This window comes from Aplosporella prunicola (genome assembly GCF_010093885.1).
Source record: "Aplosporella prunicola CBS 121167 unplaced genomic scaffold K452scaffold_10, whole genome shotgun sequence".
NCBI lineage: Eukaryota > Fungi > Ascomycota > Dothideomycetes > Botryosphaeriales > Aplosporellaceae > Aplosporella > Aplosporella prunicola.
This window is the reverse complement of record NW_022983538.1, coordinates 228,252-255,211: the sequence shown is the minus strand read 5'-3', so window position 1 is coordinate 255,211 and position 26,960 is coordinate 228,252. Positions and strand designations below refer to the sequence as shown.

At 56.7% G+C, this 26,960-nt stretch overlaps 13 protein-coding genes across 13 annotated transcripts; 7 read left to right on the top strand and 6 right to left on the bottom strand.

Annotated features, from left to right (window-relative positions):
- Positions 1–281: 281 nt before the first annotated feature.
- On the bottom strand, positions 282–1,102 carry K452DRAFT_297334 (uncharacterized protein; the record flags this gene model as incomplete). Its single annotated transcript, XM_033542015.1, has 3 exons — positions 282–395; positions 489–635; positions 776–1,102. 3 exons carry the CDS (start codon positions 1,100–1,102, stop codon positions 282–284), a joined length of 588 nt encoding a protein of 195 aa, XP_033398513.1.
- Positions 1,103–2,082: 980 nt separating this feature from the next.
- On the top strand, positions 2,083–3,021 carry K452DRAFT_317715 (uncharacterized protein; the record flags this gene model as incomplete). The annotated part of the gene is made up of 4 exons (XM_033544094.1): positions 2,083–2,253; positions 2,315–2,368; positions 2,457–2,735; positions 2,794–3,021. 4 exons carry the CDS (start codon positions 2,083–2,085, stop codon positions 2,932–2,934), a joined length of 645 nt encoding a protein of 214 aa, XP_033398512.1. The 3' UTR covers positions 2,935–3,021.
- A 568-nt stretch (positions 3,022–3,589) lies between these two features.
- On the top strand, positions 3,590–4,000 carry K452DRAFT_297332 (uncharacterized protein; the record flags this gene model as incomplete). Its single annotated transcript, XM_033542014.1, has 1 exon — positions 3,590–4,000. The coding sequence occupies one exon, from the start codon at positions 3,590–3,592 to the stop codon at positions 3,998–4,000; it is 411 nt and encodes a 136-aa protein (XP_033398511.1).
- Positions 4,001–5,597: 1,597 nt separating this feature from the next.
- Positions 5,598–7,444, bottom strand: K452DRAFT_202030 (uncharacterized protein; the record flags this gene model as incomplete). Its single annotated transcript, XM_033536052.1, has 2 exons — positions 5,598–7,254; positions 7,359–7,444. Coding segments are annotated over 2 exons (1,743 nt in total), but the record flags the coding sequence as incomplete, so codon positions are not given.
- A 336-nt stretch (positions 7,445–7,780) lies between these two features.
- K452DRAFT_286424 (uncharacterized protein) lies at positions 7,781–11,342 on the top strand. Its single transcript, XM_033540291.1, has one exon. The coding sequence runs from the start codon at positions 7,989–7,991 to the stop codon at positions 10,887–10,889; it is 2,901 nt and encodes a 966-aa protein (XP_033398509.1). The 5' UTR covers positions 7,781–7,988; the 3' UTR covers positions 10,890–11,342.
- A 389-nt stretch (positions 11,343–11,731) lies between these two features.
- Positions 11,732–12,717, top strand: K452DRAFT_297329 (uncharacterized protein; the record flags this gene model as incomplete). Its single annotated transcript, XM_033542013.1, has 3 exons — positions 11,732–12,031; positions 12,093–12,422; positions 12,502–12,717. The coding sequence occupies 3 exons, from the start codon at positions 11,732–11,734 to the stop codon at positions 12,715–12,717; spliced, it is 846 nt and encodes a 281-aa protein (XP_033398508.1).
- Positions 12,718–13,649: 932 nt separating this feature from the next.
- On the top strand, positions 13,650–14,590 carry K452DRAFT_297328 (uncharacterized protein; the record flags this gene model as incomplete). Its single annotated transcript, XM_033542012.1, has 3 exons — positions 13,650–13,979; positions 14,040–14,171; positions 14,408–14,590. The coding sequence occupies 3 exons, from the start codon at positions 13,650–13,652 to the stop codon at positions 14,588–14,590; spliced, it is 645 nt and encodes a 214-aa protein (XP_033398507.1).
- A 137-nt stretch (positions 14,591–14,727) lies between these two features.
- Positions 14,728–16,714, bottom strand: K452DRAFT_286423 (uncharacterized protein). The gene is made up of 2 exons (XM_033540290.1): positions 16,044–16,714; positions 14,728–15,980 (listed from the first exon to the last, which is right to left on the bottom strand). The coding sequence occupies exons 1-2, from the start codon at positions 16,678–16,680 to the stop codon at positions 15,172–15,174; spliced, it is 1,446 nt and encodes a 481-aa protein (XP_033398506.1). The 5' UTR covers positions 16,681–16,714; the 3' UTR covers positions 14,728–15,171.
- A 513-nt stretch (positions 16,715–17,227) lies between these two features.
- K452DRAFT_286422 (uncharacterized protein) lies at positions 17,228–18,556 on the bottom strand. Its single transcript, XM_033540289.1, has one exon. It carries the CDS (start codon positions 18,515–18,517, stop codon positions 17,288–17,290), a length of 1,230 nt encoding a protein of 409 aa, XP_033398505.1. The 5' UTR covers positions 18,518–18,556; the 3' UTR covers positions 17,228–17,287.
- A 908-nt stretch (positions 18,557–19,464) lies between these two features.
- K452DRAFT_269252 (uncharacterized protein) lies at positions 19,465–21,005 on the bottom strand (the record flags this gene model as incomplete). The annotated part of the gene is made up of 2 exons (XM_033538931.1): positions 20,551–21,005; positions 19,465–20,494 (listed from the first exon to the last, which is right to left on the bottom strand). Exons 1-2 carry the CDS (start codon positions 20,925–20,927, stop codon positions 19,465–19,467), a joined length of 1,407 nt encoding a protein of 468 aa, XP_033398504.1. The 5' UTR covers positions 20,928–21,005.
- Positions 21,006–21,681: 676 nt separating this feature from the next.
- K452DRAFT_225951 (uncharacterized protein) lies at positions 21,682–22,671 on the top strand (the record flags this gene model as incomplete). The annotated part of the gene is made up of 2 exons (XM_033536791.1): positions 21,682–22,246; positions 22,331–22,671. Coding segments are annotated over 2 exons (906 nt in total), but the record flags the coding sequence as incomplete, so codon positions are not given.
- Positions 22,672–23,359: 688 nt separating this feature from the next.
- Positions 23,360–24,935, bottom strand: K452DRAFT_317709 (uncharacterized protein). The gene is made up of 2 exons (XM_033544093.1): positions 24,698–24,935; positions 23,360–24,631 (listed from the first exon to the last, which is right to left on the bottom strand). The coding sequence occupies exons 1-2, from the start codon at positions 24,857–24,859 to the stop codon at positions 23,798–23,800; spliced, it is 996 nt and encodes a 331-aa protein (XP_033398502.1). The 5' UTR covers positions 24,860–24,935; the 3' UTR covers positions 23,360–23,797.
- A 118-nt stretch (positions 24,936–25,053) lies between these two features.
- K452DRAFT_357874 (uncharacterized protein) lies at positions 25,054–26,874 on the top strand (the record flags this gene model as incomplete). The annotated part of the gene is made up of 3 exons (XM_033546150.1): positions 25,054–25,230; positions 25,288–25,491; positions 25,545–26,874. Exons 1-3 carry the CDS (start codon positions 25,078–25,080, stop codon positions 26,871–26,873), a joined length of 1,686 nt encoding a protein of 561 aa, XP_033398501.1. The 5' UTR covers positions 25,054–25,077.
- Between the last annotated feature and the right edge of the window lie 86 nt (positions 26,875–26,960).

Sequence of the window (26,960 nt, the reverse complement as noted above, 5' to 3'; positions counted from 1 at the left end):
GTTTCCAACGAAGAGATCGTTGTAGTGTTCGGCTGGTGTGGGCATACAGTAGCTTCTGCGTGGACAGTAAGGTAGGTGCTCATCTACGGTATGCCTTTGAAAGACAAGTACTGACATTCCAGCTATTTACATGATTGTTCAATCTGGCACTCATTCAGTCTTTTCCCTGATTTGACATGATAAAAAACTACTTTTGAGAACCCAAGCAGGAAACACCATCCTCGTCTCCAGATCAATTTAGACAAGACGAAGATCTCCGAACACCACCCGGAGAAAGCGACTCAGTAGTCCGGACCCGTGTCGAGCCCGAAAGTCCCAAACAGCATGAACATATTCACACCCGACATCCACACGACATTCGCGCTGGTGACAAACAAGGAATGTTTGTCTCCAAGCTTGTTGAGCGGATCAAGCGGCACACGTTAGCCATCCATATGTATTTACCCTCTGAAGTTGGCCTGGTATTCGGGAAGGGACAGAGGACTTACACGCACGCGGATGTAGCCGATGACTGCGTCGAACTCCAGGAGACTTAGCTTCATGGGCTTGTAGCTTCTCAGCTTGGCCCTGTCGGCGCCGAAGAGCTCGACAAAAACGGCTTCGTGGGGTACAGCCCACGCGCCAAACCATCTCCCCTATTCCTTGCTCGCAGACAGACTCGATGGTGGGTCAGCGTGGCTCTTTGGGGTAGGATTGTACACTGGCAAGGGATTGAAGGCAAGGGTGCATAAGAAGAGACAGACAGATTGAGTTCGTTGGAAAAGGTAAAACTTACCTGCCACCTCATCTGCTTCCTAATATGCTCGCGACACCATATCTTCAAGGATCTGGCTTCCTCTTCAACTTTGATCTCCGTCCACCACTCTGAGCGACCCACGGGAGTGGGGTCGTTGTCGTTCCAGGATTTGAGCTCCAGTACCAGGCCATTCGCGACCATGGCAAGCTCTTGGTGCGGCAGTGCCTTGAGCGCTTCAAGCGTGCTTTTCTCCTCACTGTTCCGGCTTGATGAAGGTTGGGTTGATAACTCAAGCCTCTTAGAAGGAGGCTCGCTTGCCTCATCTAGCCTGTCAGGGGACACACGTTTATTTTTGGGTCGAGGCATGGTAAATGAACTGCTGATAAAAAAATCAGCTGGATGGTGACGGAAGGAAGCGAACAACTGGGGAATTGATTGTTGTTAATATATCTTGATATCCTTTCACACCGACGTAATAAGGAGGGGATTGCTTCTGGTCTGGAACGAATCTTTTCTGAGCGAATACTTCCTGAGCGAATCTTTTCTGGCCGGAGAAGGTACTTTCGGAGTACTTAAGCAGAGGTGGTTTCATTGGTGGGCGCGTCGACGCGTCAACGCGTTAAGTATCCGTGACGTCATTGACCCAAGCGATGGGCAAGACCCGACTGACCGACTCCATGCGACGCTCTGAACGTCAACTGCACATGCGCAAAGGGAGAGATACATGAGTATGCGGCAAGGGCTAGTCATCGCCAACAGATGTCGTTGCCAGAAGGTGCTCGGTGAATGCCCTCTCGATCCAGGATAGGCAGCCCAATACAGACCTCCGTTATGGCGAAACATGAGGATAAAGTTACCGCTCATACAGGCACTACTTGAGGCCAGTATTAGCAGAAGCAGCTGAGAAGGGGAACATAGCATTCTTACACATCTTAGGGTATTACCATGCGAAGTGCCTCTTGAGCTGGGCACGTCACTGAGCAATATTAGCTCCCTAGGACTTTGACGTGGTCGTATTTGCAAAAGGCTGACTAAATCTTCATCTGCAGATGCAATCTCATCCCTGGTCACAGGCGGGAAGCTGCAGTTGATGTCGCAGGATGCGCTTGTCGACTGGAGCAGATTTTTGCTTGGTTGCGTGGAGAAGTAAGCACAGCAGGCGCTTGGAAACAGCCTCTTGAAGCTCCGTGGTGTTACATGGAAGCTGCAGCCGCACCTTCGCCTCGTGCCTACCACGTTTTTGAGCCTCAGACTCTTTCCATGCGTCAAGACCTATTTAAACTCCAATCCATGCACCTCTTCTTCTCATCCACAAAACACACCTCCAAAGCAACGCCGACGACAAGATGACGGGACCCCAGCTCTGTCAATTGCTGGGCCAGTACCCAATCCTCAGCAGCATCGCCAGTAACCTTTCGCTGAAGGAGCTCTACAACGTTGCACGCACTTCCAAGCATACCTGGGCTTTTATTGCGCCAGACAACAAGGTTTCGTTCGACAACCTCAGAGAGCTCACCGTATGCGGAGGCACCAGAAGGCATGACTTCCACACCGAGATTCCTGTCTGGCTCTCCGCAGAACCCAGTTCTTTCGGACCGGTTCGACCGTGCCGGAACAGGGTCGGCGACCCTTGTAGGCGCTGTGGTGTGAAGTTCTGTCAGGTGAAGCATCCGTGGGCTGACGCCGAACCGCTGGGGACGATTTGCTAACTGCTCTACAGAACTGTCGTTTCAGCTCCGACGATGACTCCTGCGTTTTATTCCTGTCCAACGATCCAGGTTTCTCCTGGCACCATTCAGAGTGGCTTGACGAGGCTATCTGCGTACTCTGCTCGAAGCAACCAGATCGCAACAAGCAGAAGGAATGTCGTTGCGTCTACCAGTCCGGCTACGCCAAACACTGTCTCTGTTTCGATTGTGCATGGGCGGAAGTCAAGGTCCAGGTTGCAAAGGCGAGGAAGATTATCTTCCGTCACAGAGGCTCTGATGACATCGGATATGTGTGTTTCTGTCTCTACAACGTTGTACTGTGGGACATAAAGGCTAATTGGTGCCCAGGTCCTCGACTGTCCTTGCGGTTCCAAGTTCGGCGACATCATGCTCAACCTTGTCTGCAGCTGGTGCGGCAACATGTACTTTGACAACTCAGACTACAACTGCATGAACCTCGAGCTCAGCGGAATTGATCCCTTTGAGTGAAGGAGTGTTCAGTGTACCATCGAGAAACATACCCTACAGCTTATACTTCTAGATGTTGACGAGCATGGGTTTCTAGACAAGAGCTAGACGGCAGAGTACTGGAGTATCAAAAGATTTCCTTCGACTTCTTCACTTCTTAGGCTGCACAGAAGACTACCAGTACATTAGCAAGTTCTATCATGCGAGTTGCTTTTTTTACTGTCACATCCGTGACTGCTTTGTCAATTCCTTTTAGATTGTCTTTTGAGCTTAGAGTAGTGGTATGTAGTGGAGAATTTTACTGCACGTATCTGACGCACTTATGCCTTGTTCAGTGTGAAATGTGGATAATGGGGTAGATACGCATGTGATAGCCCGCACATAGGCTGATGATGATCCTGACTGGCCGTTGGTTACTGCGCTCACTCACTTTCACAAGCACCAAATCCGGCCAACGTCAGGACATTTACTCGAGCTTAACAACCGTATAACATCCTTACCAAAACCGGTAGTAGCTGTTCACGCGTAGCTTCCTCTTTCACCATTCACTCGGCGGCACACAGACTATAAATTCCCCTCCACCGCACCCCACAAGCTCTCCCCCAAACAACTCATTCTCTCACTTTCTCTCTCCACAACCTCTGCCACCACAACTCCGGCTTCCACAAAGATCACCATGGCCACATCCATCATGGCCACCGACGATCCATCACTGCAGTCACGCCCGCGCCAGCTGTCGGACTTGATTGTCCATTACCCGATCCTCACGTCTCTTGCTGCGGAACTCACTTCCATGGAGCTGTTCAACCTCGCGCGTACGTCTAAGGCTGCTTGGGCTAATATCGTCGCGTCGAGTGAGGAGTCCTTGCCGAATCTGATGCGGCTGACGAAGTGCGATGGGCGCTTTTGCGGGGAGAGACTACCTCCTCTGGACACGGGGAACGGAATGGGTAAAATCTCCATTTCGGCTGACTTTGTCTGTTTCAATCACCAAGAGGGCCTTCACCGGGACCCATGGAGGTGCAATAGAGACTGTTTCACCTGTCGTGGAGCCGAGGCCAGGCTGCGGCACAGGCTGCGGCACTAAGGTCTGCGAGGTTGGTGTCACCGTTTTTTATTCAAAGTACTACTTGAAATATTTTACTGACATGGTCCCATAGGAGTGCCGCTTCATCCAATTTAATAATTCTATTGGTTACTCGTCGGGATTCGGAAGCTACAGTTTGGAATACCTTGATTTATTTCGAACTGCACGTTGCATGGAGTGCTATCCTTCAGAAACCAGAGATGATTGCAAATGTACGCACAAGGACATCTGGATCTGCAAGCTCTGCGTTCGCCGACAATTGGTGAAGTGGATTAAGAACGCACGTATCGAAGCGGTATCTTTTGAAGGCTATGTTATGGACAGGATCGTAAGTCTAGTTTTCCTTCTTGAAGCGTACGTTACGAAGGTCACCGAGATCTAATGTCTTGGCGAGTAATAGGTCCTTCCTTGCGCCTCATGCAAAATTAGTCTCTGTCTTGACACGGACAATATTTACTGTCGGGAATGCAACGGGCACTTACAGGGTGGGGAAATTGATTATTTTGAGAAGGATCAACACTCGCATACAGTAGAGTTGCTCATAGGCGACTGGTAGATGGCATTTTTCGGGGACAATCTCGAAAACACCACAAAAAGCTTTGTGGACGGGGTTCACTTCAAGGGAGCAAAGTTGCAGGACAGTGGAACGAAATCCAATCAATGGCAAACTTACTACAATGCGATCTACAAAAGGACATGTCTTCGGAAAAGTCCTTCTTGGTAAACAAACATGAAGCAATCAATGGCTTCATATAGCTCTAGGTAGCTCCGGATAGCTAATAAATGCAGCTAAACAACTAAAACTCACAAAGGTCCTTGAATTGACGAGCAAACGTGCATCACCAAACCGAACCAGCAGCAACTGGAGTCAATAGCCTCTTTTTGTCACATTATTTGCTATGTGTGCCAGATGGGCAATAACGAGCCCCTCCACAAGCCACTTAGGCAGCCACGACCAACCCGCCTCCCAAACACCTCTTCTGCTAACACACATCACAGCAGCGCCGGCTCTTTGCCCAGAATACGCACCTACCACAAACACCCAACCAACTCCCTCCAATTCCATCGCCAGCCAGCTGCGCGACACTGCGTCTCCGATCCTACTCTCTCGCCGCAAGCGCGCCGACACTGCTAGACTTCGTGAGCTTAGTCGCCCCTCCAGCCATCACCACGAGAAGATAAAGATAAACAAGCCTGGAACAATTGGCAAAGGTTGGCTAGGTAGGAATGTCTTTGAGTGGTAGGTTACATGGCATGGTACAGGAGTTTCTGGCTACATATGGCGCGGTTCGTCAGTCGCTCGGTCACGAACCAACAAAGAAAGATATGTGAGCGTATATGCAATTGTCTCTTTCTTGCATGGCTAACTAGGTATCCATCTAGATCGTGGCGCTAATCGGCAGCCTCCACCGCCACATGAACACCAACCACAACCTTACCCACGCTAGCCACAGCCTGCAGCACAGCCTCTCTACGTGCTAGCCGCGCCATCCTCAACCTTGACCTTCGCCGCCTCGTCGTCCTCGACCTTGATTTTCTTCGCTTCGCCGCCTCTCTGCTCGTCCTCAGCCGCCGGCTTCTTCTCCTCCTTCGGCTTCTCCTGCGGCTTCCGCTTCTTCGAGAACTTGCCGCGCGCCTCGATCTTACCTTCGGCGGGGAGGACGCGCGTCGCAGTGAAAAGGAATCCCTCCGCGCCGCCCTTGCTCGTCATCATCGGGTGCGTGCGCCCAGGCAGAACCTGCCAGCTGCGCACGCGCGCCGTCTGCAGCATCGGCGCAAGCAACAGCGTCGGGTTAACAGGGAAGTCGTCGTCGAACTCGCGCTGGGCGGCCTCGTCGGTCGCCTCGCTGCCGCGCTCCTGCGACGCGTTGATGAAGGCCGTCTTGCGGTCGCGGCCGTACAGGTCCATCAGCTCCGTCAGCGGCTCCACCGTCGGGCTATATACGACGACCTGCGCGCCGCCGCGCAGCAGCGGCACCGCGTGCTTGAGGATCGTGGCCGGCTCCATTGCTGATGCTACGACGAGCCCGTCAAAGCCGCCGCCCCGCGTCTCGTCCACGACGCGCCGCACGCGCTCCCATCGCCGCCGCTTGCGGTAGTACGTTCCTCGCTTGCCGCTCTTCATGCCCTTGAGCGTCTCTTCGTCCAGGCGCTCTGGCTCTGCGTAGCCGGCGTCTTCGCTGGGTGAGAGGAGCTGCAGCCATGAGAGAGACTTGAGGTGCGTGTAGAGGGGATGCGTGGGGGGCTGGTTCGGTGAGCTGGCGTCGAAGCCAAAGTACTTGAGGAGACCGAGGTTGGGTTGCGCGTTCGAGTGTAAGAGGGTCAAGGAGTTGGTTTGAGCCGACATGGCCGGAATGGCATGTTTATTCCGCGCTGCTGTTGCAGTGGTGGTGTCGCCGTTGGTCCGTTCGGAGGGCTGGGCCGTCCCTGATGCGTGATCCGCAGCCGGTACCTGGGGTGCATCTGGCATCTCCTCGTCGGCTGGCTGGTCGTTGTCTTCTTCATCGCTCTCGTCGTCTTCTTCCTCCGGGGGATATAGAACTCCCATTTTCTCTGCTAGAGCAGCCACGATCAAACCACCCGTCTCGTCGACTACCAGCCACCTGCCGCCTCCGACGAACGCTCCCTCTTGGGTATCGCTGGGTTCTAGCCTGTTCTCTCCCCCATATCGCACATTCGCCCAGCTGCCTACCAAGCCTAGCATCTCCTCGCGGGCCTCCATTACGCGATGCGCCTCACGGTCATTGAGCACCTCTGCCAACATGGAGACATCCATTGGCAGCACAGTAAAGCGCTTGAGGTATTTTCTCGACTTCCTAAGCGTGTACTTGGCCAGAGAGAAAGCCGTCTTCTCGTCCAATGCCTGATGCGACGCCATGATCTTCGCGATAATCTCCCTGCCTGAGCTTGTACCAGCCTTCTTCAGCTCCTCGATCTCCTCCATAGACAGTGCTTGCCTCGTGGGGTCGTCGATGGTCAGGCGGTTGCTGCGCATGAGGACTTCGCCATTCTCGCCGACAATGTCGAACTCGACGCCGGCTTCGCCGTTCGCATCGGCGACAGCGAGGGTGCCTTCCTCAGGCGAGGCATCATCGGTCTTGAGAACCTCCTCGTGGAGCTCCGAGGCGGGTATCACGCGCAGGCGCGTGTCGGCCAGGCCATCTTCCTTGTCGAGGATCTCGAAGGTGAGGTTGTAGGGTCTGCCGAGCAGCTGGTTGGCAGGAAAAGTACCGAACTTGCCGATGGAGACGGTGCTGGGGGCGGGGTTAGCGGCAGTGGCAAGCAGCAGGCATTGCGACGGCGGGGCAAGAAAGGCGGAAGTGGGCGTGTGAGGGCTCACTCGGACAGCACAACCTACGTGTTGGGGACGATTTCCAGGACCTTGAGCAGGCCCGAGGGCAGGCGCAGCACTATGAAGCTGTTGGGGCGGATGTAGGCGTGCATTTTGGGTCAAGGCATTGTCATGCAGAAGATTTGCTGGAGGGCGCGGGAAGGCGCGTCGCAAACGAATGGGCAAAACCAAAACGCAGCGGCACCAGCGGGCGGTGAGGCGCTAGTCAGGCAGGCTAGTGGGTGTGCGGCTCAGCCCTGCCCGGTGGAGACGGGGCGCTTGCGACTGTCACTGGCTGCGTGTGACGCTTCTCTTGCCTCGCAAGCTGCTCGGTTTCCTAAGTGCTTGAACAGGTCAAGCCACTCTTCTTGCCTCCGACCCATGTCTCCTTGATCGCCCGTGCCAAGCCGCTCAGCCACCCGGAGCGTCATCCCTCCAGATAACTACTCGTCCGTTAGCTACACTACATAGGTAGCCAGCCACACACACTCTCTCTGTTCTCTGTCTCTCTGTCTTGTACCTGCGTAATCTCGCTCTCCGACGTCCTGTCACTCCCTCGACATCCCGATATTCCGACATCCTTCCCGCCACACCTTCTCTCACATTAAGATACCCTCACCGCGCTTCGTACCTTCACCACTCGCTGCGCCTACGACCATGGTGCGTAAGCCGGAACTTGTCCCAAAGCCACTGTCGCAGGCTGTCTACAACCCGCCATATCCCGTCAGTCCCGACGAGGCACAACCGCCCAACTTTCCCCCGCCAAGCACCTCACCGACTTTCGACGTCGTCACACACGAGGAAGCAAGTCGTTCGCGCAGCAACTCCAACGCCTCGAGCTCAGACTGGTCCCATTTCGACGACGAAGAGAAAGAGGAAGCGAAAGATGTGCTGCCAAACTCGTTGCAGCCTGGCCGCGGGATGCAGCCAGCGGGCAAGACGGATGAGACTAGCCTACCACCCACCCTCCGCGTCGGTCCGCCTGGCGGAAAGCGGGCGCCGACTATAATCACGTCGTCCGACTCGCCGCAATCGCCCGAGCCTCCCGCCCAGTCGCCATTGCTCTCGAACAACCCGTACCTCAAGATGCAGTCTACCGGACAAAGCAATTTTGGCGGTGAAGATACAAACGCTATATGGAGCAACAACCCCGCCTCGGTCCCGACGTATGGCTCGGCCGCGCAAGAGCCGATTGAAATGCCACTAGACAACACCACGCCCGTTGAGCAGGTATCAAAGCTGTCTTTGAAAGATGATGCACCAGCTTCGCCCCAAGCTCCGCCTTTGCGAGCTCCGCCTGCGCAACCAGCTGGGAACAACGCGCCCTCTGGCGAAACGACGGAGCGCCCGCTTTCGTCCGCTTCTAGCATCTGGAACCCTGGTATGGACATCTCTTCGCTAGATGCTCTGACTTCAAGAAGCCATGGCCTGCCGTCTGATATTGGCGACTCTACGAACGAGTCTAGGACGTGGCAGGAGCAGCAAGCCTGGGAGAAGAGTGAAAGGGAACGGAGAGAACGGGAAGCGGCGGAAGCGTACGAACGCGCTGCCCGGGAAGAGGCGGAGCGCCGCGCGGAAGAGGAGTGGTACAAGGGGGAACAGGCTGCTGCGCAGGCGGCACAAGCAGCGCAAAAGGAGGAGCAAATTGTGCCAGAACAGAAACCTACTCCGCCAGTGCCAGAACAGGCTACTCCAGTGTTAGAGCAAGCCCTGCCAATCCGGGCGCAAACCGCACCTGTCAAGGAATCGCCTGCACCTGAAGCACAAGCTCCCGAACTACCTCCCAGGAGGTCGTTGGATGGAGATCAAGCACCACCCAAGCCACCACGCGCTCAGACCGATCTGGACGCTGTTAGGTCTGAAGTCATCAGTCCACCCCGAACTGAAACGCCACGTACTCGGCAGCAACGGCAGAGGAAGGAGAACTACCAAATCAAGCACATTCGGTGGTTCGATTCGCGCACAGACACCTTGCGTGAGGCGCCCATTCTCACGCAGAACGCAAATGGACCGTGTCCACTTCTGGCTTTGGTCAATGCGCTTGTTTTGTCCACGCGCGCCAAAGACCAGTCCGTCCTCGTCGAGACGCTTCGAACCCGGGAGCAGGTTAGCCTGGGTCTTCTCCTCGATGCGGTCTTCGACGAATTGATGTCCGGACGCCGTGGCGGAGCCGCCCAAGAGTTGCCCGATGTTGGTGACCTGTATGCTTTTCTGCTGGCCCTGCATACCGGCATGAATGTCAACCCCAAATTCGTCGCTCAGCACGACACTTCTGTACCGGGCTCGCCTGCGAAACCTGGAGGGTTTGAGGAGACTCGCGAGATGCGTCTGTATAGCACATTCAACGTCCCTCTTATCCATGGCTGGATGCCGCCGTCAGAGTCTCGTGCTTATGCCGCCTTCGAAAGGTCGGCTAAGACGTACGAAGATGCGCAGAACATTCAGTTCCACGAAGAGGAGCTGGAGGGGAAGTTGTCAACCTCCGGCCTCACGCAGCAGGAGCAGGACCTCTATGAAGACTTGCAGGTCATCAAAGAGTTCCTCCAGCGTTGGCCGACGCAGTTGACGGACTTCGGGCTCAACACCACGAAGAACAACCTGAAATCTGGAGAGTTCGCCATCCTTTTCCGCAACGACCACTTCTCTACGATCTACAAGGAGCCGCAATCTCAGAGAATCCTCACCCTGGTCACTGATGCAGGCTACTCCAGCCACGAAGAAATCGTCTGGGAAAGCCTCGTCGACGTGACTGGCCGCAACAGTGAGCTCTTCTCCGGCGACTTCCGCCCCGTCAGCCACCACGCCGACGTCACGGGCGGCGCATCCGACGCGCAGATCCGCAACATCGCCGACCCACCGATCCGCAGCCTCCTCGACCTCGACAACAACCAAGGCTGGCAAACCGTGCCGCAACGCAACCAGCGCCAAAGCAGCGGCCCCGGTGCCTTCCAATCCCCCGCCGGCATCACCAGCCCCCAGCGCACCGGCACTATCTCCAGCCCCACGACTGGCAACACGGAGCAAGAAGACGCGGACCTAGCGCTAGCGCTGCAGCTGCAAGAAGAGGAGGAGGACCGCGCCCGGCGCGAGCAAGAGGACCGCCGCCGCCGCGAAAACGAACTCTCGCAAACGTTCATTGCGCAAGAATCCCACGGCGGGCGCGGCAACCGCACCAGCTCGCAGAGCCTACCTCCCGCCATCCCGCCAAGGAGAAACAACGCGGCCGTTGCTGCCGCGGCGGCAAACACGACGCATCGGCCCGCAAACGCGGGGGACGAGCCGCCTCCGCCCACGTATGAGCAGGCGGCGCAGAGGCCGGCCTATAACCCGCCTGAAGGCCACCCGGCAAGCCAGTTCTCGCCTGTGGTGGCGCAGGGCCAGGGCCCGCAGGGCGCGCAAGGGCTGCCGGCGCTGCCGGCTAGGCCTGCGGCCGGGTCGGTGGGCGCTGCTACTGGGAGGGGTGGGGGGAGGATTGGTGCGGGGCCGGGACGGAGGGCGAGTCATGGGCCTGGGGGAATGGGGGGGCAGGGCAGGGACGAGAGGTGCGTCGTTATGTAGGTAGGGGGTGAAGAGGTGGTTGAGAAGCTTTCAGTTTGGGTTTGCTGGGGATGCTTGCTGTATGATTGTATGGGATGGATGAATGGCTTGGGATGGCTTGGGATGGCTTGGCTTCGCTTGGGTTGGCTTCGTTTCGTTTCGCTTCATTGGCGCTTCGGCGGTGGGTGCTAGATTTGGGATACCCGCATACAGTAGTTTTAGTCTTCTTCTTCGATGGTATACATGCGCTTGCTTTGTTGCTTGCTTGGTTGCTTTCTTGCTTGTTTAATTATTTGGTTGTTGGTCGCGTTGCTGTTGTTTGTTTGTGAATGGTAGGTTTTAGTTTTAGATTGGTTGGGTATCGTTGCTTTGCTGCTTTGTTAATTCCTCCCTGAAAGAAGAGGAGGATGCTTGCTTGGATTTTAGATCGGTGGGACGATATAGCTAGCTTTGCTTAATGTATATTACTCTATGTGTACTCACTCTTTCACCCATCTGGCTAGGTAGGTTATCGAGTTCCCCGGTGTGACCAACCTTCCATGAGATGGAGCACGCAACCAGTGAATAGATATCAAGCCTACCTGCCTTGTCTTGCTTTCGATCTATGATTGGTACGCTTTCTGGCGGTGAAAGACATGGAGCGCGTGTCTATTGTTTTCGGTTCAGTTCCGTTTGCTACGAGTGGAAGTTACTGATGGCCCTTCCAACCCGACAATTGTCTTGTGCAAACCGCCTACTTAAGCTCTCCCATTTCTTCTGCTCCTCCAGTCTCCCACATATTCCCGAAAGCTCGACCAACTTCAAGTCTTCTTGATCCCGACACTACCTACTTCGCCGGGTCTCGACTTGAGCACTGCGACACCATGGAAGAACCTGAATTCGGATCTAGACCCAACTTGGCCGACCTTACTGGCCGATATCCGCTACTCCGCAGTCTGGTGCCGAACCTCACTTCAAGGGATCTCTACTCTCTCGCTCGTTCGTCAAAGAAGAATTGGCTGAACATTATGGCCAATGCTACGTCCGCCCGCAGCCTTATGCACATGTCAATGTGCTGTGGTGAAGGTGAAAAGTGGTTAGCAGTATTAAAAAGGCCCTCTAGCCGCGAGTGTCAAAAGCATGATGGAGAACTTTGCGAGCGCTGTGGGTTCAAGACATGCAAGGTAAGCGGATCATTGACATTCGACCTCGGAATCATTGTTAACATGAACCGACTCCACTTAGAACTGCGTGTTCGATCACGGTAAAGAGCGGTTAGGTTTTCGCTTTATGGAATCGGACGGTCTCGTCTTCAACGGAGAACCTCTTACCGGTGTTATCCATTACAGCGACGTCTCTGATAATATGATCGCCCTTTGCATGAAATGCGCACCAGCGTTCGAGAGCCAAACAGCCGAATGCCACTGTCTCTTTTTCAAGGGCATGCATGTTTGCATGCCATGCGTCAAGACCGAGATTAGAAATCGCATTGACGACGTCGTCAATCTGCGGGCGGACCAGGACCGGGAGTGGAGGCGAAGGTACAAGCGATATCTGCCTGATGAGAAGATCTGGGTAAGTGGATTGGCGTTCACAATGGCCTGCTACACCAAGCACATGGCTATGAACTACACTAACACCAAACCTGGTGCAGGTAAGAGATTGCGTCTGTGGTGCCCAGTTTAGTGCCCAGCTCCATGACGACGAATATCTCCATCAGTATTGTCTGAAATGCAATGCTCCGCGGTGGACAGCCAGTTTGTACTGGGAGCGTATGCACTACGAACCAGCTCGTAACGCTGGTGGCATCGAACGTCGAGTTAGACCTGTCACTAGCGTCACGGAAAGCTTGCGATCGCTTCACATGTGATAATCAAGTCCAGAGACAAACAAACTAGACAGTTCTCACACAGAAAAAGACGAGGGTTTGGAACTGGCACAAGACAGGAAGGCATTTGCCTACACGGAGACGGAATCATCTTGGGTTACGGAACAAGGGCATTGCTATTTGCTCTACCACAACACAGAAGACACATTGGTCTCTCAGAAGTAGAATGGGCAAGGAATACGGAACAAGGCTTGGAAGCGGTATAAGGCAAGAGCATTTGGCTCTCGGAGGCGGAATAACCAGGATACGAACCGAGGGCACTGAAATGGCACAACCCAGGAGACAGTTTGGTTTTTTCGAAAGTGGACGGGACATGAAAGAGGGATAAAACTTAAACTATCTAGGCATTCTAACGGCCGAGAATGCAGATGGAACACTCCGTGATCGATCTGTCCTTGTTTTTGGTTCCCATGCCTGCCCACTACCCAATGCTACTGCAGTGTGGGTTCGTAATCATGGGCTGTGAGGGCGAGCTATTGACCTGCGCCGTGGTGTTTTGCATCTGAAAGGTGTCAAGCAGGCGCGTTCAGTCAACCCTGCACTCGACTACTACATAAGTCCTTGTTGCGAAACACCGGAATGAGGGCTGGCCATTTTGTGGGTGTTCGACAAAAGGATACGACTTACTTTCTACCCTATGTTAATGTTAACCATAGACAGTAACCTCCAATATTCCCGATTGGCGGACTTCATAACAGTGAGAGATAGCGCCATCCTTTGTCGTTCTCCGTTTGCTTGATTGTTTGGTGCTTTAGCGTCGCGTGAAAGACGTTAACATAGTGTGTGAAAACAGTAACTTGCACGCTAGTTTGCCTGCGCCGGTAGCCTACATAAAGACAGTTCCCTTCTCAACACCTTCTCTCCCAAACAACAATCACCACTCCCTCCGCTTGCAAGCGGATCACTACGACACCATGGAGACACCTAAGCCGAAACTCACCTTGTCCGACATCACAAAGCACTACCCGGTGCTTGAGATCATTGTGCCTGAGCTCACTTCAAAGGAGCTTTATGCCCTCGCACGCTCCTCGAAGCAAAACTGGATGAACGTCATGGCCAAGCCCACATCTGCCCGTAACCTCATGCTCAAGACGACATGCGATGGCGAAGGAGTGAAGTGGAAATTGACCGTCACTGGCATGCTTGACATAGTCGGTGCTCACAATGTTGCCAACCTGGGCCACCTTGGATGTCAAACGCAATCCAATAAACTGTGCGAGCTTTGTGGCTTCAAGGTCTGCAAGGTAAGTGAAGCATCTTGTCTAGTATCGACAACGTAGCTAACCTATCTCGAACAACTTCAGGAGTGCAAGTTCAGTGATGATGATGACGTCGAGGGATTCCACTTTCAAGCACAGGACGGGCTCATCTTCAACGGAAAACCAGTCACCGGCACCATCCGCCACAGCGATATTATGAACAAGGTAGCCTGCGAGGTATGCCGGTCGCCGGTGAAGGTTGGCCAATGTGGATGCCGCTACTTCAAGTTAAGAAACATCTGCAAGATTTGCGTGAAGAACAAGGTCAGGAAGGGCGCGGACTTCAGCAAGATGAGGGCGCTCGAGGGACAGAGTTGAGGAGGATTCCAGCCTCTGGAGAAGGTTTGGGTACGTGATCTAGGGTGCATTATAACGCGATTTTATCCAGAACTGATGCTGACGGATCGTTGTAGGTCAAGGATTGCGCCTGTGGTGCTCAGGCCCGCGATGAGAAGCTCCACCAGTACTGTGCCCAGTGCCATCGCTTGGTCCTGCCCACTGTGTACGAGAAGCGCAACAACCCGCCTCTGGATCGCGCGGCAACGGTGAGTAGGCTGGCCCAGCTCTACCCCGGGGCCAATGTCCTCATCATGTAATATCCTTCACTCAGCAGGCGGCATTGTCCACGAGAGAAGGGCCTCCTCTTTGACATGACTGGTTTGCAAGCACAGGTCTAGCAGGAAACGGGTCAGAAGCGTCATCAAAGCACAAATTGAAAACATGGGGTTGGCACACTTGAAAGATTGGAGCTTCTTTGGTCGGAGACAACAGACGAGAGTATGAATTGGGACAAACACAACCCCTTGATAGTCTGACGTCCGAGAGAAACAAATTGAAACACTTCATGACCCAGCTAACTGAACCTTTGCTTCTCGTGATTGCTCATTATCCAGTGGTGCAGCGCCGTGCTCTCTGCCCTAACACGTCCAGCGCAGCACGCGCAAAGGACAAACCGCCCATGACAGTATCACAGCAAGCAAACCAAACGCAACACAGAAGCTCAAGCCTGCACGACCATAGAAGAAACAGCACTTGCACAAACTAAAGAATTCAGAAAAACATACTCGTAGTAAGGACATATTATTTCATATCACGTAAGCGTTACCCCAACCACTGGTACCCATAAAAACCCAGCCATAAGCAAGTAACATCAACCTCAAAACCTCCTCTTTTACACTTAAGCCGCAGTCTTAGGCTCCACACTCTCGCCGGGCACACCAGCCGCCGACTTCGATCCCTTCTTCGCGAGCCTGAACCCACCGAGCAGCATGAACAAGGCCTCAAGACCCAAGATGACAGCCAGGGTGACCATAGCGCCAATAACACCAGCGACAGGCCTCGAGATGCCGTTGTCAGACTTCTTAGCCTGGGCGGACGCCGAGCTCCCTGACGCCGTGGCGGCGCAGGACCCGGCCGTGTTGCCGCAGACCTCGCACCACTTGTCGGTGGAGCTGACGGCGAACTTGTTCATTTCCTTGTTGAACGCGGGCCAAGAGAGGCCGTCGCTCTTGCCGAAGATGGGGTACTGGACGGCGGGGCTGGCGGCGCTAGCCGTGCCGTTGTGGAACAAGAAGCGGACGTAGATGTCCTCTTCGCTGGACGGGAAGGCCGAGCCGTCCGCGCCGCTGCTGTTGGTGTACAGCTCGAAGCTCATGGCGCTGGCGTAGTCGGCCACGCCGTAGAAGTCCGCGTTCGTGTCTTGCAGGCCCATCAGCCCGAAGAACGACATGAAGGTGCCGTAGGACCCGAATTGCACGTTTAGCTTGCTGGCGCCCCGGCCCGCGATCGTCGTGTTCAGCCCCGAAAGGATCTCGCCGGCCAGTTGCATGCCCGCCATCCCCCGGATCGTGTCGCTGCTGTTGTAGGCCAGGCCCCATTCGTGCGTGTCCGCGAGCGTGCGCACTTGGGTTAGGGTGGCGTTGGTGAGGATGTCCGAGGAGTTGATGGTCGTGTTGTGGATCTCGGCGACGTTAATCAGGTCCCAGACTGATTGTTGCGGTTAGTACATGCATGGAAATTGTTGGTTTTGGGAGAAATATGCCTGCTTACCGACATAGGCGTTCTTGAAGCTGACGTAGTCCGAGTCAAACGTGCCATTGACGACGGGCATCAGCGTCTGGTAGAAGTCCTTGGTGCTGTCGAGCAGGCTCTGGTACTCCGCAGACTTGAAGTAGTTGTTGGAGCTGGTCTCGGCCTTCTGGCACGCCGAGGTATCCTGGAGCCAGGAAGCATCCTCGCTGCCGCTGCCAGTGCTCGTCTTGCCGACGGGGATCAGCTGGTAGCCGTTGAGCGGGGCCGTGACATTGGATCCGTTGCGCAGGGTCTGCGAGGACAGGGAGCTGCCGACAGGCGGGTACAAGCCCTGCAAGAAGCCCAAGGCCGAGTTTTGGAGGACATCGTCGTCGGGCGCGACGGCCGTGATCTGCGCCTGCTTGACAATGTCCGTGTTGAGGCCGCTGATCTTGTAGTCGGCGTCCGAGGCGACGTAGCGGTTGCGCCAGTACTGCCCGCTCGAGTGCACCTGCGCGTAGCCCAGGTCGGTCAGGTTGGCCGGCTTCAGTGCCTTGGGCGTCCGGTCGCCGTGCCGGTGGAAGATGTATGCGCCCAGCACGGTCTCGGCCGCGGTGGAGACGGGCAGCGCCGAAGCGAGCAGCGTCGCGGCGGTGGTGGCAGCAGAGAAGTGCATGGTGAGGAATTGATTGACTGACTGACACTCGAGACTACAGCAGCGCACCGAGGCGAGGGAATGAAAAGCTTAAGAAGCTCTTCTCGAGCGAAAGTGGGGTAAGGATAAAAAGCGCGAAAAGTGGTGGCCAGACCCCGCGGACATATCGTCTTGCATGGTTAATCTAGCTTATCAGAAGCCATAGCTTTCGGCACTCAATGCTTGTTTGCACGCCCGGCCTATCAGCGCTGCGGACCATGGCCGGATGCGGTGGCTTGGCCGGGTCAAGCATTTGTTTCCGTGGAGAAACCGCAGAAGCTGCTGTGAAGGCGGAGCCGTCTACCGACTTGTCGCTCGACATGCGTGGTGGCATGATTTTTCTGGTCGCCTTAGGAACGTAGACCGGTCCGAGCAATAGTACTCCTACGGAGAAACTACTGTGTAGGTCCAACCAAACATGCCACCGACGTGAGACCAGAAGTGCCAGGGTGCCAGACTTTTTATCGCCTTCGCTTGTTCGGCCCGTCCTAGATCTCCCGTTGACCATAGCACCAAGCTACAGATCGAGCATCAGCCATCGTGCCATTGTGCTGCTGTATTTCGAACTCACATTGACATACGTAAAATTCTACCTCTTCAGCGCCTTCTCCGGATCCTTCTCAAAAGCCCTGCACCACTTATCCCACTCCCTCGAGCCCTTAGTCATGACAGCCTTGAAATCCTCCTTGACCTCTGCAACCTCCCAAAGCTCATCCTCCCAGTTCCTCGACTCTCCACCTGTCTGTCTGGGACTCCATCCAATGGCCTCCAGCACCTCCGTCTCCGTGGGCGAGGGTCCCGCAACCGGGAACAGGCCTGAGTTGCGTCTATGGCATACGGAAGCGAGGTATTTGCGCAGAATCTCCAGGCGCGGCGACGCCTTGAAGTCGAGATGGATCTGGGCATCGCTGTCCTTGACGTGAGCGCCGTCGCCGTCGCCGGAGCTGGCGAGCCGCTTGGTCGTGCCGCGCGCGATCTTGGCTCCGCGGATGCTGCTGTAAGCCCAGACGGCGTCGATCTCGACGAGACCGCCAAAGGGCCACACGAGCGTGGCGAGGATGTCGATGGCGAAGGTGACGGGGAGCAGCCCTGTGGCTAGTACCGCGTCACGCTGCGCCTTGGACTTGGTGCGCAGCATGCTGTTGACGAACTCGACGCGCATGCTGGCGGGGTCGCCGGACATGGAGAGCGGGTACACGAGGATCATCTCGTTGATGCCGACCGTCTTCTTCGTCGTCGCATCCTCTTGAACGCCGTCGTCGGCATGCTTGTCTTTCTCTGCTTTCCCGACGTCTCCGCTAAGCCGGTTGACGAAGTCCAAGTTCGCGCTGGTAGTCTGCGATATCGCCCAGTTGATGCCGCGTGTCGCCCTGCTCTTGAAGCCTTTCCAGCTAACTGCTTCGCCCGAGTAGTTCTTTGCTTCTCGCACTTCCTCCTGCCATTTTCGCTGGACTTTGTGCAACCTCTCTTCCTTCTCCCCTTCTGCCGGCTTAACTAAGGGCGGCGGTGGAGGCGTGTAGATAAGGAAGCGGTCGGGTATCTTCTCGGGCGGGACATCTTTGAGCTTCGGCTTCGGGAAAGGCACAAGGTAAGCGATCAGCTTGTGCGGATCGCGCGCGTAGTGGATTGGGTTGGAGGGGTCATCGTCGCCAAAGTTGTTGGCTATGCGCCGGGGAGGTAGAGGTGGGAGGTAAGCGCTCGCGGGAGTCTGTTGCACGGACTGCTGCTCGTCGTACGGCGGCGGCGGTACGTCCTCAAACTCAGTTGAGACTTGCGGCTGATAGTATTCCTCATAAGGTTGTGCTTTGTTGTCTGCCATGGTGAGTGTTGCAGAGAGGTCAGTCTTGCAAGAGCAGCCGTGCTACCGTGTTGTCTTTCTAGTATTACGAGTACAGAGACGCGGTGTGGCTAATTATGACGCCGCACAGCCTACGCAACCTTCCAACGCCAGCCACGGACGCGTGTCTAGTGGCGCAAAGCGAGGAGGTCATCACTGACGGATGCGACGGCAGGCTGTGTCTTTGATGCGGAGACGAGGCGTGGTCATTTGGTCGCGTTCGGGCGCCAGGGCGCAGTCGTGGAAGCCCAAGAGCCGTCGACCAACATGTATATTCGTATTCGTATCAACACTACAGTCACTAGAAAAACTGATAGCCTTACAGGAATCATCTTAGCAATATCTGAGACCAAATACGTAGTAATTCAACTACCTCCGAAGCTGTTCATGGCCTTGGAAGCACCAAGTCAGCAGGGGTATGACGAGCAAGCACCATTCCCTGATCGGCTCGCCCTCAATATGCACCTAGACGAAAGCGGCAATTCGGTGAAAAGACAACATCAAACGTAGCGAGTCTTGCCTCCGTGCCTCTCTGTGCCTCCGGCGCATCCCAGGCGCTCCCGTGCCCTCCGTGCTCCTTGAGGCGCGCCTCCGAAGCATCCGTGATGCATCTGTGCATTCGGCGCTCCAGGGCATACGTTCGACCTTGGAGCTCGCAGCTGCGCAAACCGGGCAGTTGTCCGACAACTTCCAACGTCGTGATGCTTGTTCAAATCCAGCGTACCTGGTGCGTCTGGAGGCCCTGGAGCCTTCGGGTGCCTCTGAAGCATCTGAGCGCCTTGCCTCGTGCGTGTACAACGTCCCCACCCAGCAACCAGCATTCGTTGCATTTTACCGTTGAGAAGCACCGGTCCAGGTGCTTTTTGAAATAATATTTTTACACATGGCGCCTTTCCTACATTTTGTTGCCAGGCTTGGTCATAGCGTCGCTACGATCTCTTTGCGCTGCCGGGTGGTGATTTATAACCACCTGAGCTCGCATGCCCGTACGACCCCTTCGCCCTGGATTTCCCTTTTCTCTCTGGCTTCCTGTCCGGACCAAAGAGCCAAACCTTCATGCCTCCAAACCCACCCATAATTACGTTGAACGGATACACAAATGTTATCCACACTGCCTGCAATGGAAGCATAAACAATGTACTAATCGCATCCAGCAGTAATGCTACAACGCTGGATTTTTGCTGTTTGTTTTGAGCTGCAGCTGCAGCCAGAGTGAATGCGTCGTTCAACCTACTCTCAAGACCTTGTAAACGGCCCTCTGTCACCATCGTCTGTGTCGTGACGCGTTTTTCATAGCGGCGAACGGCACGAGTGAGCGCGTCGAGCTGCGGCTGAAACGACTGGCGGACCGTATTGGCTACCTCAGCGGGAGAAGCATTATTGACTTTGTCGTTTTTGCCGGAGGCGCTCGTGCTAGCAGCATTGGCAATGTGGGCTTCTAGCTCACTAATGCGAGTTTGGAGATCTTGGACGATTTCTGAATTAAGTTTGCCGCTTTCAGGGCGGGAGTACTCGGTTACGACGCGTTGTAGATGTTTTGCTCGAGCAATTTGCATGTTGAAAAGATGGGACACGGGCCGCATCTCAGCCGCAAGCAGGAAAATAGAAAGATTGTAGTTAGAAACAAGGCCTTCGGTAGGACGTGATAGGACACCACGGATGGCGTGGAGGAGATAGGCGCCTGCGATTGGCGCTAAGAAGCAACACGCCAAGGCAAGTTGCTCGTCTTGACGGAGCTCGGAGAGAGCGCGGGGATACTCTGGCGGGTGGTCAGGCACGCCGGGTTGTTGCTCTTCGTCATTGAACTCCTCCCGCGCGGTCTGTGCATCGGCGGCAGCGGGTTTTCCCAGTGCCTCCTCGCCCTCAGCCTCCTCTTCTGGTATGGTGCCTGAAAAATCCAGTCCAACTGGCGGAGGCGGCTCAGCAGACGTAGGGACCTGAAGTGAATTGTACCATTCCCTGCGTAAAAGTCAACAACAACAGTTCCAGGCCGGCATGCAGCTTGTATGACGTACCATGGCTTCCTGATACACCAATTGAGCAGCATTGTAGCCAGGCCCAGTAGCAGCATGTCGGTGACAACGGCGTTGCCATTGTTGAAGAAGATGCCGGCAACGGCGGGCAGAATGGCAAAGGCCAGCGGCACCGAGTGCCAGTTGGTGGGCTCAATGTCCATGTCGCGCAGGTTGTCGGTGGAAGAGCGCACAGAGCGCTTGGTGTCGTCAAAGGAGAAGTCGGAGAAGATGGAGCTGCGGCGCACCGGCTGCTGCTGCTGAGAGGGCTCCCATGTCTGCGATCTGACGGGTAGGCGCTGGCGGGGAAGAGACGACGTTGTGCTGCTGTTATCGTGTCGCGCGACGGCAGGCGCAGTGTCAACGGCGGTCGAGCTCATGTCGGCGGGCGGCGACGACAGCAATAGCAATGGCTACAGCGAGAGATGAGACGAAGAGGGCGAGCGAGCATGGCCGGCGTGCTGCTGGTGCTAGAATGAACGCCGTCGCCCGGCCACTCCTCTGGCATGTCATCATCGGCGCGTCGGACGCGAATCCCTGCACATCCTTCCTCCACACTCCACACTACTGTATCAGCTCCCCTGCTGCCAGCTGTCGTCCTCATGCCACTTATACATGTGCAAAGTGCTCCGGATCCGTACTGACATAGGTTTTCTCTCTATCCCTCGCTAGGTAGCCGCGTCTCACGTGCCCGCCTTCCTTATTGACACCCAAAAACGGTCCTCTGTAGTTTCAAGCACCAGAACGCCCGCGAACCCAACTCCTGCATCAAGCACACTGAAACTGACACTGAAGTTCATCTAGTCCCTGCCGGAGATGCTTATTCGGCGTCCGTGAGTATTTCCTCCCCTTCTCCGTCTCATTGAGCCCTCAATAAGACTAGAACTGAATTATTGAGCATCATGTCTACAAACTTCCTTCCCGTCATGTCCTCTCCTGTTTCTCCTACCTCAAAGCTCTCTCTTTGTCGTCTCTTCTTTTTTGATCGTCTTTCAATCTCGAATCTTTTCTTTGGCACCTAAGCTTTGGCTCGTGGCCCCAGAGCTACGCAGCTTGAAAGCTACTCCTTGGCTCTTGGAGCATCCGTTACTGAGCTTTCCACTCCAAAATCTGCTTCATTACGACACTATCAAGATGGCAGACCCCGTCGAGTACCCGTACTACACCCAGGCCATCGTCCTTACCTTCCTATCCGGCCTCTCCGTAATTGTGCAAATTCCACCCGCGCTCTGGCACTTCCGGCACCGCAACCTCGCGGCAACGACTCTAGTCTGCTGGCTCATAATCCAGAACCTCATGATCTTCATCAACTCGCTCATCTGGCCCACCGACGACCTGGAAAACTGGTGGAGAGGTGCCGGCTTCTGCGACGTCCAAGTGCACATCCTGATCTTCACCTTCGTGAGCTGCGCTGGCTGCGTCCTCTGCATCATGCAAGGCCTCGCCCGGGTCCTGGACACTGACGACGTCATCGTGGCGCCCTCGCGGGCTCGCCGCATGCGCCGCGCTGCCGTCGACGTGTTTTGGTGTTTTGGCCTCCCCACCGTCATGACGGGCGTCTACTACGTGGTGCAGAACATCCGCTACTACGTCTATGGCATCGTCGGGTGCGTCGCGTCCTTCGACAGCAGCTGGCTCGGGGTTCTCCTCATGCCCACGCCACCCCTCATAATCGGCTTGACCGCAGCCCTCTACGCCAGTAAGTGCCGCGCCCTCAATCCCTCCCAAGTCCTCTACCCAACCGCACCCCCTACTTCTTTTCTCTAACTAACCACCCCGGCAGCACTAATCCTCTACCGCACGTTCCGCTACCGCAAAGAGTTCTCGCGCATGCTCGCCGCCTCGAACACGACGCCCTCGCGCTTCCTCCGCCTCTTCATCATCTGCGCCTTCTTCATGGCCGGCATCCTCCCCTACCAGGCTTACATGCTGTACGTCAACATGACGGGCCGCGACTTTGGGTCCTACAGCTGGACGCGCGTGCACGGCCCCGACTGGAACGTCACGCTGCTGGTGGCCAGCGACGGCGTCGTGCTCGCCGAATACTGGATCACGGTCGCGCTGGGGTACGCGCTGTTTGCGTTTTTCGGGCTCGGCGACGACGCCATGGCCATGTATCGTGCGTGGGCGCGCAGGCTGCGCAGCACGTGCTTGTGCCGCTGTTTGTTCTGGCCGCGGAGCCGTCATGCCAGCGGAAGCCGTTATGGAGGTGGGAAACATTATGGTGGTGGGAGCGGTGCTGGTGCAGCAGCAGCAGCAGCAGCAGCAGCAGCAGCATACACGCGCGCGAACTCCGTCTCCACTCTCGCAAGCAAGGCGTGCTCCGTCCTAAGCTTCCAGTGCCGCGCCACCGCGGCGTCGTGGCTGCGCTTCTGGCGCTTCAGCTCCACGTCTCCTGCTACGCCTGTTCTCCCCTCTCATAACCACAAGCTCGACATCTTTACTTCCACTACCACGACCACGACCACCACGATCACAACAACGCCGACATCAAAGACCGCGTTCACCGACCCCTTCGCTACGCGCAGGGGCTCTGCTTCTACCACAACCACAACCACAGACGCAGACGCAGAAGCAGAAACCACACACCCACTCGCACCCACCTCCCCAACCACCTCAGCAAAATGCCTCCTCTCCATCAGCGACGGGGCAGTGTTTCCAGAAGAGAAGACCTCAGAGACGGAGTCTGCTGCTGCTGCTGCTGCAGAAACAGCAGCTGTAGCCAAGCAGAAGAGAGAAAAGGCGCTTGCGGAGGCAAGGGAAATGGAGGTTGTGGTTGCGGAGAGGTTGTGTTTGTAGTGCAGTGCGTGGGCGTGGAGATGGGTGGGTAGGGTTTCTGGTTTTTTGGTTTCTTTACTTTGCTTTGGGTCGTTCAGCGGTGGGTTTGCGTGCGCTGCGCTGCTATCTATTTGTGCGGAGGGGGGCGTCGTGGTGGTAGCACGGCAGAGAGATAGAGATAGGTACAGCGCACCGGCGCGCAGCGCAGCAGCTCTTTGCGTGTTTGCGTAGGTACATAGGTACATACATACGTACGGCTTTTAGCCAAGCAGGTATGGAATTGGTTATAAGAATCCGCGACGAAAAGTATAGTTTTGAGAGCGGAATGCATAGCCTGTGCAAACCCCAAACCCCAACACGCCAACCCAACTCAACACAATCCAATCCAGCATCATCAGATTCCGCCCAGGGTATCACTTCCCCGCCACTTCGCCCCGCCTACCACACCCCACGCCCCACGCCCACCCCAGCACTACCGCCTCTTCGTGCCCCCAAACCCCGTGCCTTCATACCGCGAAGAACTAGGCGCCGGACTGCTGCCACCCCCGCCCCCAAACCCGCCACTCCCGCCCGACGAGCTACTCCCCCACGAGCCGCCGCGGCTATTACTCGGGCCCGCAAACGAGGAGCCGTTGTTGTTGTTGCGGTTATTCCACGCGCCGTGCGCCCGCCCCGCCGCATACCCCGCTGCGCCGCCGGCGCCCGCACCCGACCAGAAGCCGGGCTTCCAGCGGCCGCCGGCATCGGTGCCGTAGCCGGGGGGCTTGGCAGCGTTATTGTCGTCGTCGTCCGTGGGCATGTAGGGCGGGGGCGGGTCGTCGGGGGAGTCGGTGTAGGGCCCGCCTCCGCCGCCGCCGCCGCCGCCGCCGCCGGGCCCTCCGCCTCGCGGCCCGGTCCACGTCGTGGGGTCGCGGGCGCGCCCGCCGCCGACGATGCATGCTTTGAAGAGCATGTAGAGCAGGACGGCGACGAAGAGGAGCCAGAAGACGGCGGCGACGGCGGGGCTGACGGGGTCGTCGCCTTCACTGCCATTGTGGTGGCCCCGCCGGTGCCCGTACTTCTCGATGCCCTTTTCTGTGAGGCTGAGGCGGTACTCGACGCCGCAGCTGCCTTTGAGGATGTAGGGGTCGTCCGGGCCGTCGTAGCCTTCGCAAATGACGTCGGTGGAGCCGAGCTTGAACTCTGGTGGCAGCGAGGCGGTGCAGGTCCACTGGATGTCTTCGGGGTCGTAGTCGGCGCCGGCGTTTTTGCAGCGCATTACGTCGACGGTGTAGAGGCCGGAGGCGTCGCCGCCTATGCAGGTGAGCTGGTGGGAGCGGGAGTTAGCTGCTAGGTTGGTGGTGGTGGCGGGACGGAGAGGATGGGTAGGTACTTGGGGGATGGGCGAGACGCGGCGCGCGCTGGTTTTTAGGCCATGCCGCAGCGTGAGGGTTTTCACGTTGGAGAGGAGGATGCTGTTGCTGGGTCTGCTGGCTGGAGCGGCGACGGCCAGCGTGGCCAGCAGTGCCGGACAGAGGCTGGTCGAAAGGCGCATGTTGGAGGGGATGCGGTGTCAGATATAAGGGACGGAGAAGACGGCGACCATGGGCTAGGGCAGATATAAGAGGCCACGGTGGCGAGTGGGTTGAGAAAGAGAAAGAGGAAGGATTGAGGGAGCTCCAGTAGGCGGCAGCGAAACGTACCTAGACAAGGCCCAAGCTCCCGCCTCGCCTCGGCTCAACGTCGACGCCCTGACAACATCCCCGGCCAGCCATGAAGCAGCGCATAACTTACCTCCTCCACCCTGGCGAGCCGGCCTTCGATCCAGCCGGCCTCACTGTGCGCAAGGACTCGCTGCAAATCAAGCCCATAAAGGCCGCAAAGGAGCACCGTCTGACCCTAGGCTTGGCCGAGCTCCCGCAGGAGGTGCTTTGCCGCTTTCATCCATGATCCATTCGACCACCCCGTGCTGATGTAGCCCAGATCCGCACTGTCCTGAAGCAATGTCACGAGCTGCATCTCCGCTGGGCCTCGTCTGAGCCGTACACTGCTACCCCTCCCTTTACCTCCCGCGTCTCTCCCGGCTTGCATGCTTTCTTCTCGCCCCGCAAGGGCCAGCAGCCAGATGGCCTCTGTCCTCTGCTCAAGAAACTCTTTGATGATGACCTCAAGTGTGCTTCGCCAAAGGTATATTTCGCCACTCCTCAAGCTCCGCAATCCAATCCTTATTCTCCACGCAGGAGTCGTTCATCGGCCTCCCCGTCTTATCCGAGCGCTTCTCCTCGTCCGCCGCATCTCAGTACTACCATCTCCTGCCGAACCTCGACAACTTAATCACCTACATCCAGCAAGCGCTATGTAGTTCCTCCGACCCAGCCTGCCAGGACCAAGCCGCATCACTACGCTCCGCCCAGTACCTCGACATCGACTACGACACCATCTCGCACGCCCTAATCGTCAACGCATTCTGGGCCCAAGGCCCCAACCCAGACGGCCAGTGGACCTCCGAAATCACGCTGGGCACCAAGTCCGAGAAAATCGAAGTCGGGATCCTCAACAACGAAAAGCCACTCGAAGCGGAAGAGCTCTCACTAGCCGGCTTCCTCACCGTCATAGGCGAAGACACCAAAGCCAAACCAGCCATGTTCTCCTTCCCGTCACGGCACCACCCGCTCCCGCACCCGCTCACATTCGAAACCTCCTTCGCCCACCCCACCGGCCTCCACCCAACCCTCGAACTGCGCTTCCCGTCCGCCGCGGCTCTCGCGCCGCCCCTCCCCACCGCCTCCTGCGCCCTCCACGCCCACCTCACCCTCCCCTCCGCCCTCTTCCTCGACAAACACCAGTTCTCAGACCCGCTCTTCCTAGCCTCGCAAAACCTCAAGCGCCTGCACGCCTTCGCCGGCGCAACCGACCTCGAGGCCCCCGACTGGGTCGTCCCGCAATGGGGCAGCGCCGCGCTGCTGGAGCTCGCGCCCCCGGCCCCGGCGCACGACTACTATGACTCCACGACGCCGGCCTCCGAAGCTGCGCACGCTGATGCTGACGCAGAGGCCGTGCATGACCTCGTCGTCTCCGTCCCCCTCCACCTCCGCTACCTAGCCCCCGCACACAACGTCTCGGGCATCCGCGCCGCGGCTCTTCCCGCGCCCGTCGTCTTCTGGGCTTGCGCCGCGGACGAGGGCGCAAAGATGGCGGCGAGTCCGTTCGACCGCGCGAATCTGGGCTGGGATGGCCTGTTTGGGGGCCGCACGCTGTTCTATGACGTCCCGCCTGCGGGGTGGGTGGGTAAACTTGGTGTGGGTACACGTGGCGTGGGCGAAGGCAGTGGTAGAGCTGGAGTAGGCGAAGGAAAAGCCAACGCCAATGCGACCCTGGTCCAGCACGTCCCCGTCCCGGTGCTCGATCTCGATCGCGCGGCGTGGGTCGAGGCCGGGACGGTGGGCGCGGTGCTGCTGGGCGCGGCGTGGGTGGCTTGGACGCTGTGGGGTGCTGTTTTTACTGGTAGAGGAGGTGGGAGACGGCGCACGGCGGCGGCGGCGGCGGCGGCGGCGCGGAAGCGTGAGTAGGTAGCGTTCTGGCTGGGTGCCTGGAGGTTGAAGATGTTGTATTGGCTCGTCATGTGTGTGTGTGTCCCTCTCTCTTTTTTAAGATAG